Source organism: Agelaius phoeniceus, chromosome 1, assembly GCF_051311805.1.
Source record: "Agelaius phoeniceus isolate bAgePho1 chromosome 1, bAgePho1.hap1, whole genome shotgun sequence".
In the NCBI taxonomy this organism is placed as follows: domain Eukaryota; kingdom Metazoa; phylum Chordata; class Aves; order Passeriformes; family Icteridae; genus Agelaius; species Agelaius phoeniceus.
In genome coordinates, this window is record NC_135265.1 from 127,973,744 (window position 1) to 127,988,773 (window position 15,030).

At 36.4% G+C, this 15,030-nt stretch overlaps 1 protein-coding gene across 1 annotated transcript in view; it reads left to right on the top strand.

The window, feature by feature from the left end:
• The window catches only part of ANGPT1 (angiopoietin 1), a 152,900-nt gene that overhangs the window by 113,208 nt on the left and 24,662 nt on the right, over nucleotides 1-15,030 (top strand). The window contains exon 7 of the mRNA XM_054635521.2: nucleotides 3,011-3,177. Within this exon, the coding sequence (XP_054491496.2) occupies nucleotides 3,011-3,177 (167 nt within the window). The remainder of the gene's footprint in view (nucleotides 1-3,010; nucleotides 3,178-15,030) is intronic.

Sequence of the window (15,030 nt, forward strand, 5' to 3'; positions counted from 1 at the left end):
TCTTTCAAGCCATATTAGGTGTTTAATAAAGCACATTGCTTCTCCTTTGGAACATTCCTTCCTTCAGAGAAATGTTTTATATCTCACTTACTTACTTCCTTGGTTTTCTTTTCATAAAAGCAAGTAGTTTGTTTAAAAAGAAGTTACTTCTGTCTAGGAAAAAAAATGATCTTGTTCTAGGAATTTCTAATCTGAGTTTTATTACTGTAGCTCTTGATAGTAGGATTCCCTTTTTCATAACTAGTGTGGGGGATTTCCTCATAATTTTTAATATTTCTTTTTATATTTCTTTTGTTCCCTGTTACTACTGTTTCTTTTGTTCCTTTTCTCTGGTCAAGAGAGTAAACCACTTAGTGATAGATTTTCATCTTAGTGCAATAATACATATAAAAAGGGAGAAGGAGGTGAAAATTTGAAGGATAAAAATCATTATTTCAGAAAAAAATTATATTTGGTGTCTGGAGTTTCTATAAAACACATAAGGGATCATATAATGTTAAAACACTACATATATTACATCCTGAATAGTCTGTAATCTAAATGAGATAAGATATACATAATTCAATAGACAACAGTTCAAAGGGGAGTCCCCTCATTTTTCCTGCACTGGGAAAAAGGGAGAAAGAATTTTCTGATAATCTTCACTTAAAGATATAGTACTACTACTACTACTACTACTACTACTACTACTACTACTACTACTACTACTACTACTACTACTTTTGTGAATAATAATAATAATAATAATAATAATAATAATAATAATAATAATACTTTTGTGAATAAGAAACCATGTAAACTCCAAGAAAACCTAATTTGACAGATATCTGAAAAACAATGTTCTACTTCTTCTTTCTGGATTTTAGGGAGACAAACCTCCTGGTAGGTAGTCTATGCAGAGCATATTTTACCTTACTCTGAGATGAGTGACAGTGACCAGTGGTGAAATATGTCAGAGACAAACCACTAACTGCCCTAGTATGACATTGCCAAGGTTACTGGAACAGGAGACACCAGGTGGGACAGTCAAGGGTAGAAAGACAAGGCAAGAAGATGGAAAGAATCAAAGCCAGAAAACAGTGATAACTACAGAAAGCTGTAGACAGGGTTTATACAGGTGAGGAATAAGTCTTTTTGTGTTTTAGGAACACTGTATGAAGTCAAATATGAATGTGAATGCCATCAAAGCAGCAAGTGAGAAATAAGAGAAAGCATCATAATGGGAAAACTTGAGGAGCAGCAGCTCACACTGGAAGACTGATGGGTTCAAAGCAGGATATCACCAGTATTACCTACAACCAGTATTTACAGAGATTTCTATCGGAAATAGTCTACTGGAGAAAGAGGATATCATGAAATAACATGCAGGAAAAGAAAAGCCAACTAATAGTGTGTTCTCACATTTCAGTCTGAGACTTCTTTGGGACTTGCCACAGACTACTGAATTTCAGCTCTTGCAGATGAAACACTTTGTCCATGGGTATCTCTTGATGGTCTCTGAGTTAAAAGGCAGAGATGCTTATTCAAAATATAAGTTAGTCAGTTCAGCATACCCAAACTTGGCTTGTCTTCTCAGCCTCTACTATCAGTCAATCACCAAATATATGCTTAGGTGGGGTTGTATAAACAAAAATACATCCTGAGTAAAGTACTTTCTATGGTAATTCTCTCTCTCTAGGAACAACGAGAGTTTCCTCCATTTTTATTTTTTGGACCAGTCAAACTTTTAAGCTTCTTAACTTTTTAAAATTAATTTACTTTAGAAGTTTGCAGCTGATATACCTATGCATTGCCTGAGTGAATATTACCTGTGCTACCACATGGCCACTGGGAAGGCAAGATTTCATCCTCCAGAGACACAACTAGCCAGGGCTGGAGCCACAGCAATACAATAAAGAAAAAAGAGAGAGAGCTCTACTTTCAGTGTTTTCATCTCATGTAAGGAGTGACTGAAACATTATATAGAGAGAAGATCGATGTCTTGCCCATGTGTCTCACAGACACATTTCTCATTATCTAACCTTTAGTCCCAAGGAAGTCTCTTGATTTTAACCCCTTTAAAAAATATGTGCTTTCTGGAAATAATCCAATCTTTCATTTAATTTGACTAGGAAATTTTCACAGGATCTTCTAAAACACCCCCAGCATGCCACTGTAAGCAAATCAGGAGATTTCTGGTTCCCATTTTTCCCATCTTACGAAATATGAATAGGCACAGTCATGTTGGAATAGTTCTTCACAAGTAAATACTATAGTTGAAAATAAATTTTACTTTTTAAAGAGGAAAAACAAAGAAAAATTTAAAATGGGCTGAAGAGTTCTCAGGTATGAGCCAATAGCTTAAAATATATACATTTTATATATATATATATATATATATATATATATATATATATATATATATAGTAAATAAGTTAATGACATTTAATAAAACATTACATTTAATGTAGTAAAATATTCACTACAATTTAAACAACTTTAAAACCTGGAAGATGTATAAAAGCATATGTCTAGGAAAACATATGTCTGGTTTTGAAAATTAATTATACTTTTTCTTTCATTATTATTTTTTCATGTTTGTGAATGATATCCTTTGTTTAACCAGAAATAAGATCACCTGAACATATGAAATGTGAGGAGAGCAAGTTGACTAGAAGAAGAGCTAGATAACAAGGTTTAACACCATATTGAATGCATTATAGAATATTGTTATGTCAAGTATTCCCACTGAAGCATGTGCAAATACAGCATCACACTATTGATATCATGGACCTGTAACATGATTTCCAGTTGATAACCTCAGCTGCCCTTGCAAACAGCAGTTGAACTGCATGACATTCCTACATCAAATATATTAGTAGAATCATTTTAGAGACCACCAAAGTGGAGCAAAGAAAGCTCTGACCAGTAATTAGAATGCACAGGTAAAATATAATGATGGTTTTATTATTGTATATAGGCTTTATCAATTACAGTAATTACATCTAGTTATTTTGCCAATTTTTTCTAGGGTTTTGGTAGCCCAACAGGTGAACATTGGCTGGGAAATGAATTTATCTTTGCAATAACAAGTCAGAGGCAATATTCTCTAAGAATTGAATTAATGGACTGGGAAGGAAACCGAGCATATTCACAATATGACAGATTTCACATAGGAAATGAAAAACAGAATTACAGGTAAGAATCTATTGAAATTCTTTTAACTCTGCTGAGTGATAAATATTGTTCATTGCTAACTTGTCAAATATGAGAAAGGGCAACGATATGATGCTGATTTTTATCAAAAGTGGATAAATACCGTAAAAACAAAACAGAAATCAGATTTCTCAGTGATGGAAGGATAGAGTAAATGTAACATATCTGAGAAAAAGGAACCTATTAATTGTATTGTTTGATAGAACTGCTAAAAACTGTATGACTTTTATATTCAGAACTCAAAATTGATTGAATAGAAAAAAGATTTGGAGTCTTCATTAAAAACTGAAAGATGTCTACCTCAGAAGCAGAAGTCTGAAACAATGGACATGGGAATAAAAGACCAAAAATGCTGTTAAACCATCTGATATTTTCAAACTAAAAAATTAGTGTAAATTAAGAGGAAAAAGAGAATAGTGGATCTTATTTTGAGGAAATTAAACACAAAACCTTTTCTTAATAATATTTTTCTCCCATACTTTGTTTTAAGATAAAAGTTTATTAAAAAAAAAAAGTAACAACTTGAAGACACAAGAAATGTGGATAACCTAAGTCATCATTTATACAATTTTTAAATCATTGCTTCATCTGAGGAGACAGTAAAATGCTAGAAAAAGAAAATGAAATCCATAAAAATATCCAATTATTTATTACAGCACATCTAATTAGCCCAAGACTCAGGAGAGAAAACTCAGGAGAGAAACAGATACATTGCATTGTAAAATCAAACATTCAAGGCATGTGAAATTAGGTTGGTATTCCGATCTTCAAATTCAAGTAATATGATTCTCAAAAATGCTGACTGCCTCCCTCCCCCCGGGTCCCCAGTGAAATGGAGGTGAGAGCAATTTGCTCTTTCTGTTGACAGGGCTGTGCCCAGGTGGGACACTGAGCAGTGCCCCTGCCCTCTGGGGCACAGCAGTGAGTGGTGTACAAGAGCAGAGGACACCTGTAGAAGCAATCAGTAGGAGTTTAGCTCCTGCAGAAAGCAAGGGCTGTCCCTCTGCACACAATGGACAGGTCTATCCCCAACTGCCTCCAGAAGTGCTGTGCCCGGCACTGCCCGTGGAAAGACATTGCCCCACACCAGGAAAGGTGGAGCACCTATTCTGAGGTAGTTTTAGTCAAAGAATAGATATAAGTAAAGGAATTGCTCAAAAGAGAGGCTAGAAAGATTTATATAAAACATAAAAAGAGCAGCATAAAAGTAGGGTCTTAAACACTGGTAGAAGTTGTTCAAAAGGAAAAGATGAGACAATTCCTTGTCAAATGAAGAAAAATGTTGAAGGGCAGTTATACATAGCCCAAAAATTTATGATGAATCAGAGGAAAGTACTGTTCTGGGGATGAATTAAAATCACTGAATTTGCTAAAAAAACTAGGGTCTTTTTAGCTTGTATTCATTCTGAACTAAGGACAACATGTATTGTTGGGGAGTTGGAAGGCTGTTGAAAATGTTACATGTTAAAGTTCGTGTTTAAGTTCGTGTTTAGTGAGGATTTATTTTTCAGGAATCCTCAGTGTTTATTCATGGCAAATAGCAAGACAATTATGTTGTTATGTTTCAAAAGAAAGGAAGGGAAGGGAAGGGAAGGGAAGGGAAGGGAAGGGAAGGGAAGGGAAGGGAAGGGAAGGGAAGGGAAGGGAAGGGAAGGGAAGGGAAGGGAAGGGAAGGGAAGGGAAGGGAAGGGAAGGGAAGGGAAGGGAACCCACTTTCATTATAAAAAAGGGAGATCTTTTGCAATGTAAATAACATTTTCTGACATTGGAAAAAAATGTAAAACAGATCCATGTAAATTATTCTTGCTGATCAAGAAAACCAAAAGAGATATAATTCAAGTCTGTAGAAATTAAATCAGAGGAGGCATACAGGCCTCAAAGAGTTTAATGTTGAGTAACAGGCATAAATTCTGCTACCCATGTCAAAGCCACTTTTTCGCAAAAATCAAAGGGAATTTGACTGGAAGCTGTTGACTTCACTTTTGGCTCCTGTCCTATTCTATAGTGTAAATGAAGGCCAGAATGAGATTTACTCACACCTCTTATGGTGCAACTGAAGCTCTTCTGTTGAGGAAATGGGAAATAAGTTTCATTCATATTTTTCTAAAATAAACGAAGATGAAAACATAAATAAGTAAAAAAGTCCATCTCTGTTGGCCCTTTGGGTTTCAGATTAATTCCTCTATTATTTTTATTCGGGTATATTGGAATATTTAAAGAAAATAGCTGAGTAACATGGTGATAGCTCTGGAAATAATGATGTGTAAGCCACATGCAAGTCTAAACTGTTTTTCATGCTTGACAAATGCACTAGTGCTTAGTCTGGACAAATATATGCCCAACAGATATTTTTCAAACCAAAATTAAGTTGGGCTACTCTATAATTTTTTACAGGAATGCACTCTACAACATAAAACTCTTTATTTTGCTTGCCAGCATCACTATCTGTGATAGCAGCAATTCCAGAAGGCTGGCTGAATAAAAACCTAATTATTGAGTACTAAACAGCTGGCCACCCTTCAGAGAATGCTGTTTTCCCTTTATCTGAGAAGCTGCCATTAAGGATTTAAATGATTCCTCTGAAGCTGAAAACCACAATTCCCAAACTCCTGCTCCCAGCACCTTTCCTTCCCAGCTTTCAGGCATTTGCCATGTTTGCTTTCAATACCTCAAATACAGAACAGCACACCTTTTCAAAACTTTAGTTACTGTTATTTGAAATAATTTTGCCAAACAAAACAGATGCTGTCTTATTTTGGGAGCTTGTTTCTTATAACAGCCCACATTAAATGTTGTTTCTGTTAGCAAAAATATGTAGTTGTACACTGGCTAGATTCACATTAGTTTCAAATAACCAAAGTTCACTAAGTAATAGTAACCAGTAAAGAGACAAGTTTCTAAGCTGGTATAGGAAGTGGATCAAGAAAATCTGAAATTGAAAAAGGGCACTGAAATGAAAAGAAAATCTCAAGAAATGGAACATCTTTAATTTTGTTATAGCAGTACCTTTTATATTTGGAAGATGTGAAAAAAAAAGGTTCCAGGTCTTATGCCCAAATACAGTTAAAAAAGAAAAGAAAAAGGAGAAAAGAAAAAGAAAAAGAAAAAGAAAAAGACCATGAAGTGATAAAATCTGCTTGAGAAAATATTAAAAATCATTTTCATGTTGTTCCTCCAAAATCCAGCCTCAACATTACGCAAAATTCAATTCAGTCTGGATAACTCCCAGTTGGTGATTTCAGAAGGGTTCTGTTTTTTCTCTGGGCTTTTTGTATTCTCTTTACTACTTTTTATTAGTCTGAAGAATCTATTATTAAAGAGAGTAATGCTGAACACATGTAAGTTCAAATATACTTGTTCCTCTTTCAAAATGAGACAGCTCCAAGAGGTTTTCTGGGAAATCAGAATAAAATCTATTTATCCCAGATGATGAGTGGGAAGAAGGTTGAGATGAGAAGATGGTTACTGAATTAGTAAATGTATAATGATAAATGATAACTGAAACAGAAAATCAAATGTTGTACCACATGTGAAATCTTTAATAAAAGCATCTAAGTGATTTACGTCTTTAGAACATCCTTAGGTCTCTTATCTAGACCAGATGATTACACAGAAACTATCTGTAAATATGATGAAAATATCTCTGTCAGACTCTTTGCAACTTAGACTGTGGCAAGTAAAATCTCATGCAGTAAGAGCCAGATCTTGCAGATCTCCCATTTAATGCAGTGTTTCTTAATATAATTAGGAATTATTTATAGAACTATAAAAACATGAGTTGAAAGAGAATCCTGAAAGACACACGACCTCTCCTCTTTTCCTGTGTATACTCTGCCTAGCCCACTTGACATTGTTTAATGTTCTTTGGATATGTACAGCTATGATACACTGCTGCTCTGACCCATGCCCTCAGATCCTCCAAAACTGGATGGGAATAGTAACCATGTGTTAGGATTTCAGGCACCACAATTCATAATCCTGCATATTAGTTTATGAAAACAGATATATTGATGCTGAATTTTGAACAGTAATAATTTCAGCCTGAAGATACATCTGTTTTTTTCTACTCATGATACAGCAGAAGCACTTCCAAGCAAAGCAAGGGATGAAGAAAGGGGGAATTGCATTTTTTAATTGTCTGAGCTATTTTTACTTCATAACCATTAGAGAAGTTTAATAGACAGTCATCTCCCTAAAACAATATACTCTGGTATTTAATCATTCTTTTAGTTAGAAAAATTTGCTATTGCTGTAATGATTCACAAACTTTGGTCCTGTCCATGGAGAAATATGATTAAATGATCAGATAGCTCTACTCAGATGAGCAAGACTTTGGGATTGATGTAGGTGAAAACTGGTGGTGGACAGAGAACGTCCTAAATTCTATGAGTCAGTTTGGACTTAAGGTGGTGGCTGACCTTAAGTGGTAGTTAAAATGAAGAAGAGATTCTATATTGGAACACGCATGAGAAAGTGATTACAAAACCTCATGAGAAAGTGGAGAGAGCATGGATCCATCAGGAGCACAAGAGACTTGTTGACAGGGCAATGATAGTCATGTAGGGAAGAGTCAGGTGTGTGGGTCCTCAGAGGAACAAGTTGATGAAATTTGTTGAAAAGAGGAGAGGTAGTTATTAAAATTATTAAAATCACTTCAAACTGCTGACATGATCTTCCAAGCCCTGTAAATCTAGGTGACAGTTTCCAAGCTTTCCAATACCCTCTGTCTCTCCAGGCTTTTCTTTAGGAAACAAGATCAGCTGTTGAAAGCAAACTAAGAATTGGTAAAGTTTATGGGACCTGGTAGAAGAGAGTTTTCAATTCACTGAGTAGAATATTGGACTTTTAGCTCTTGTTTGATTAAAAGTTTGTATTTTTAGTTACAGCAGTAGTATTATTTCTCTCTGTTTTCATAGACAAGTCAGGCAGTCTGCTGCAAGAAGCCTTGATATAATGTTCATCTTAGAATTTTCTTTTTTTAAGGTTGAGGCTATTTATACCATTGTTGAACTAATGATGGAATTTCTTGCAAAAATCCTCACTATCTTTCTGTAAAATAGAGAAAAATATATTAATTTGTACAGTCTTTAAAATTTTAGTGCTAAAAATTCTGTAATAGATAGTAAAATAATTATTAAAATTTTATGGGGACAGATGGTTTTATGTATCTTTAATTTAAAAACATATTCTACGTAGTATTGCTCTTTCAGAAAACAGGATAAAAATAGGCCACTATCACTTCCTTGGTGTACAAAATCCCATTTTTAAATGTTGGTGTGGTTCTTGTTATTACCCAGGCTTTTTAGTGATGCAGCTGTATAAGTAATATTTTCTTCTTGTGTCACTTGAGTTTTTTAGATAAAATAGGGGATCAATCTGACTTGTAAATTTTTGAGCTGTTTACTTAACTTCTTCTGTGTGATTTGTATCACAGTAAAACTTTGAAGGATCTATTAAGTCTTTTCTCAAATGGGGAAGGGAAAGTACAGAGGAAGATATATAGGAAATCTGTAGCAAAGTGAAAAAATAAACACAAAACCTCTTGGGACCTTCTATTCCCAGAACTCAGTACTTTTCTTGCCAAATTTGAAAATTACAGAATAATTTTTTAAATAGTCATGTTGCAAAAACGCAAAAAGCCTGTACGTATTCACTTTTCTCTGGAAGCTGAAATTCAATTTGCAAATCTACTTCAGGGGGAATATCCATGTAAAATCCTATTAACAGACAGAATGGTATCTGTGGTATGCATAATTTCTATGACATAAAAATATTTTTACCAATCAGTGGTTTAAAATCAATAATATGGATAAAAATGCTTAACATTTTTATGTGTACATATATAAATATCTGGCTTAAATAATTTGGTTTTTTTTTAAAAATACTGTAAATCCAATAATATTCTATGAAGCCTGAAGTGCAAGGATTCAATCCAATGCCCATTAACCAGAGGTCTTTCTGGAAACATTCCAGTGTTCCTATATCATATCAGTGACAAAAATTCACTGGCAGTTCATGCAGTATCTCTAAATGTAAGCAGAAATTAAATATAACAATTTCTCTGACTGAAAGTTGATGTAAATACGCTCATGGAATTTATTAATTAAAAAAAAATCTTAATCCATGTAAATCCCAATATACACTATCCATCCACAGCTAATCATTTCCCACTTCTAACTTCATTAAATAATTTATAGTTTAATATACAATAGCTGTGACTACTGTGGAGCAGGAACAGAGGTTGCCCTCTCTTTTGTTATGGAATCTAATGAGAATGCATTGAGACATGCTGGCTACTCTGCAGTGCAGTGCATCTTCTGAAGTTGAGCCAGGAGCTCCTGAGGTAACAGAAGCCAAAAGAGAAATGCCACTGAAATGTCTCAAAAGGATTAAGGGCTGTTCTTCTAAGAAGGTGGCACAGCTGACAGCCCTGTGCACACAGCATGGGCAACAGACAGGAGCTGGAAGCCACTGTGCCACTTGGAAACCAAGACCTACTTGCCACTACTGAAACTTGGTGGGATGAATCCCCTGACTAGAGAGTGGCTATCAGGGACCACAGGCTGCTCAGAAGGGACAGGCAAGGAAGGAGGGGTGGAGGCTTTGCCCTCTACATCAATAAATGGATACCCTACAAAGAGTTTTTTCTGAGGAACAGCCACAAACAGGTTGAAACCTTAAAGTTAAGAATTGGAGACTGAGGCAACAAAGGGAGGCTGGTTGTTGGTGTCTGCTCCAGGCCACTTGATCAAAGAAAGCCAATGACAAGTCTTCTTGCTCTAGCCATGGGAGCCATTGCACTTACAGGCTCTTGTCCTGCTGGGAGACTTCAGTCACTCCAACACCTCCTGAAAAATTATCATACTGAGCTGTAGACAATCCAGGAGACTTCTAAAGTGCATGGAGTATAACTTCTTAGGCCAGGTAATAAGCAACCCTACCAGAGAGGATGGATGATGGTCACCATCAAAAGTGAGCCAGATAATCACTGACATCAAGATCGGAAGCAGCCTGTACTTCAGTGGTCAAAGAATCACAGAATCATAGAATGGTTTGGGCTGAAAGAAACCTTAAAGATCATTTAGTTCCAACCCACTATCAAAGACAGGGAGACTTCCCTCTAGACCAGGTTGCTCATGCATTGGTGGAGTTTGCATCCTGAGAGATATGGGTCAGGCAAAGAGTAAAGTCAGACCCTGAATTTTAGGAAAGAAACCTCCAGTCAAATAATTAATTAATAGGAGCCCCTGGGAATGTGTCCTCTGCAAAAGGGAGCAGAACAGACTGATAGATCTTTCAGGACACTTCACATAAAATTCAAGATCCAGTAATCCACAGGTGCAAGAAATCCACAGGTGAAGACAGGCAAGAGAGCACCATGGCTAAGTTGAGACTTGCTGGTCAAACTAAAGGGTAAGAAAGAAATGTACAGGCACTGGAAGCACAGCCAGATATCCTGGAAAAAGTATAGGTATGCTGCCTGGTTATATAGGGATGAAATTGCAAGGGATGAAATGAATCATGAGAAGGGCTTCTACAGGTGTGTCAGCAAGAGAAAGTAAGTCAAATAAAGTATACTCTTCCCCATGTGTAAGACAAAACTGGTAACAAGAGATGAAAAGAAAGCTGAGGTACTCAACAAATTTCTTTGGCCTCAGTCTTCACTGGCAATGTCTGTTCCCACAGCTCTTGGGCAGATGTACCACAAAAAGGGGACTGAGGGAGAAAAGTCCTTCCTACTGTTAGAGAAGATCAGTTTTGTGACCATCTGAAGAACCTGAACATACATTAGTCTATGACACCTGACAAGATGCATCCCAGAGTCCTGAGGGAATGGGCTGATGGAGTTGCCAAGCCACTCTGTGATATTTGAAAAGTCATGGCAGTCAGGTGAAGATCCTGATCTGAAAGGAAGGTTCTGGACCTGGATCAGGGCAAGACCCAATATCAACACAGGCTGGGGGATGAACAGATCAGGAGCAGCCCACAAGACAAGGCCCTGGGGGTTCTGGGGGGGTGAGAAGCTGGACGTGGCCCAGCAATGTGCACTTGCAGCCCAGAAAGCAAAACGTGTCCTGGGCTGCATCAAATGCAGTGTGGCCAGGGAGGTGTGTCAGGGCAAGGGAGGGGATTCTGCTCCTCTGCTCTGCTCTGGTGAGACCTCATCTGGTATACTTCATTAATCTCTGAATCCCTCAGAGCACAAGACATTGACCTGTTGGAGCAGATCCAGAGGAGGGCCATGAAAAATATCATAGGGCTTAAATGCCTCTCCTGTGAAGAAAGTCTGAGAGACTTGGGGTTGTTGAGCCTGGAGAAGGCTCCAGGAAACCTTAGAGAAGTTTTCCAGTAATTAGAAGGGGCTCATAAGAAAGGTTGGGACAGTTGTTATAGGGCCTGTTGCCATAAGACAAGGGATAATGATTTTAAACTGAAAGAGGATAAATTCAGACTAGGCTTAAGGAAGAAAGATTTTACAATGAGCTAGTGAAATACTGGAACAGGTTTCTCAAATTAGTGATGCCCTCTGGAAAATTCCAGGTGAGGTGGGACAGAGCTCTGAGCAACCTGATTTAATTGAAGATGTTCCTCCTCACTGGAGTGGAAGCTTTGACTAGATGACCTTCAAAGTTCCTTCCAACCCTAGGTGTTCTATGATTCTATTATTTTATTATATTATTTACTAAATACTTGAAAGGGTTAATATATGCAAAGGGACCTCAAAGATTGTACAATTTATCAGACATTATCACTAGAACTCCTAAATGAACCAGTATCTAGGGCATGGAAGGAAATCAGCGTTGGTATTCCATAAACACAAGGAAATTATTTCCTTAAGATTTCAGAAAAGCACCAATGTACAAGCTTTACTAGATATATACTGTTGGTGGTACAGCAGCCTTGTTTCCAGGGAGGAAGGCAATGCCTCCAGTATAAGTCACATTCAGAATTTGATGTGACAATGCCTAACCATTTTGGTGTATCTATTTATTCATCAATAATAGGTAGATATCTGTTATCTATTTTTATTATTAGGTCTTCCAAGCTGTCTCTAAATTGATGATGTCTTCAGTCTTGATTTTCTCTATCCTTTTCCCTTAACAGGTTAATTTTCAAATACCTTCTCTCCAAATTGATATATTTCCTTCATCAACACTGGATAATTCTCCTTATATTCAGTTTCACGTGCCTGCAGAACCCACCTTCCAATAGTTTTTATAGGACATCAGTATGAGACTTTCAGTAATTAAGTTTGATTTTGCTCTTGTGATTCTAGAATCTTTTCCTTCCTTTGGCATTTTAGGGCTTTTCAGCCACTTAACTGAAAGAGGAGCTTGTTTTCCAATATGTTCCACCACAGCTATCACTATGGAACACAGTGGGCATGACATTATCTCCTCCTCCAGACTCCTAAACTTTTTTAAGAAACGGAAAATATATGAGCAAGAACAAAAGTATCTTATTTTCCCATAAAGCTTATCTACAATGAAAGAAAAACATCAATTCAAACTTGAGGCAAAAATAAAGAATATTTTGTAACTATTTTTTAGTCTTAGACATCATCCTAGATTTAATGAATTTAAGTGATTATTCACATGTTTTCCTACAGGTAGGTGAGATAAAGATTTTTCAGCGCTAACATTAAAGCTGTTGAGCCCTAGGAGCAGACTGCAGGACCCTATCTGAGACACTCGATTCTCTGTGCATGCCTGGGGAGAGATAAGCTGCTCAGACAGAAGCCAAATCAGGCAACATGCAGAGCACAGAGCTGCCTAGAGTTAACCATTAGGAAATTCTGAAAATAGCAAGGCATCCATTTATATCCCCTGACAGTTCACAGCCCACAGCCTGAAGGTAGGAGACAATGCCTTGTCTTAGGAAAGAAATGAAATGCCTTGGGCTAATGCATTCATTTGCCAGAGGTATCCAGACCATAGCTATTGCTTCCCAAGAGAAAGCAGCAATCCCTGCTGCCAGGGAACAGGCTCCTCATGAATCCCTGACACTGTGCAGGGATGAATTCACTGCTCAGTGAATGAATAGGTACCAGGTCCCTTGTCAATGAAGTGCAAGAGGGATTTCTATTACGCTCCCTGGTCCATGTCTTATTTTGAATTAAATAGGTTTTTATTAAATTATGTAATTATGTTATGAACCAGTGGATACTGTTCTGCTACACACATTTGTACTCTCTTTGAGGCTCAGTGAATCTTGAGTAATTTATTTGCAGCAGGACACATGTTGCTGGTTATGGCATGCTGAGGGAGATTTTTTGGTTTTAAACCTTTCTCTTGCTGAGTCCATAAAAACCTAACTCTGATGTGGTGGGTAGTAGTCACTCAGGTCAGTAAATTATTACATGAAAAGTTGAGAGTAACAGCAACTAGTAGCTCGACCACTTACTACCCAGTGAAGAATCTTAAAAAAAAAAAAAAAAAAAAAAAGAGTAGATTTATGTGAGAACAATGTAATTCTAGACAGAACAGTGTTATGAAATCCTTGCTGAGGGCTAGGTACATTAGGTACATGAGGGCTAGGTACTTGCTGCACAGGTACATGAATCTGAGGTCTGAGAGAACTCTTTAATGAATGTAAGTATTGGCAGAAAAATTATCAGAGGAAACTCAGTAGTGATCTCCTTTTTACATATTGTAGTTCAGTGCAGATTCCACAAGGTCTGTCTCAGCTAACAGGGGAAGACAGAGTGTGTTGTGGCACCTAACAGAAAGCTGCACAGGCTTTAACATAATATTGACCTCTTCTTTTGCTTCTCTAATTTAAAATTACTATTTTCCTTTTGTTTTCATCATCTTCACTATCTACAATGTCAGTCTTCTTGCAAAGTGTTACTTTCTTTTAAGCCTTTATTGCTTTACGCCACCTCTACATTTACATTATGAAAGAATTTCAAACAAGTATTTTAACAAAATACATCAAATCCTATGCTGAATGGACTTCACTGTCCCCAGTGTATGAGCTCCCACTTCTACCAGTAATAACACCAAAAATAACTGCATTTCTTTAAACAACTTGCATCAAAGCATCTACCAAGAGCTAAAAAGTACTGTTTTTGTTGGTGTAGATTTTGATATAGAAGTCATTAACATTGTTTTTTCGTCTCCACTGGCTTTTGACATGAAACAGCTCCTGAATAAAAGGATCTTGTGTAGCTGAGGCTCTTCTGGATATTTGCCACCCACAAGGAATTTTTTAATGTCAAAACTGTTCTTTGTAGAATATTCAGACATCTCCAAGGTCATGTGGTTTTTAAATTCAGACTATCCATCACAGGGACTTAGGTGATTTGATATTTACCTCAATTTCTATAAAAAATTAATAATATAATAATTATTTTTATTGTTACAATAATTTTCTTAATTAGAAGTTGTGTGCTCTTGGAAATTTTTCACTGTTTGAATCCACTAAATTCTTTTATAATGTAAGTGTGAAAACCCTTGCAACGTATACTAATTTTCAGAATGTAGATTAGCATAGTGAAAATTTGTGTACAAAGTGTAATGGATATATGTAAGGACACGTCAAATGTTGCAGATAGATACAGCATCACAGTTGAAAATTTAGAGTTTCATTAATGTTTGTTGATCACTGATATGCAGAAAATTTAGAATTGCAGCATAATGCATCTATCTTAAGTGTGCAAGTAGAAAAACAAATTCAAAAGTAAAATGCAGAATGAGAAAAAAAATCTCACAGTAAAATTCACAGTTAGAAAACATTTCTGTGTTGGAAAAGTTTCTTTAATGAAGATTTCCTGGTTGCATAATTCTCTCCACTATTATCTGTGCAAGCATAAAATGCAGTACATTTTCAGGA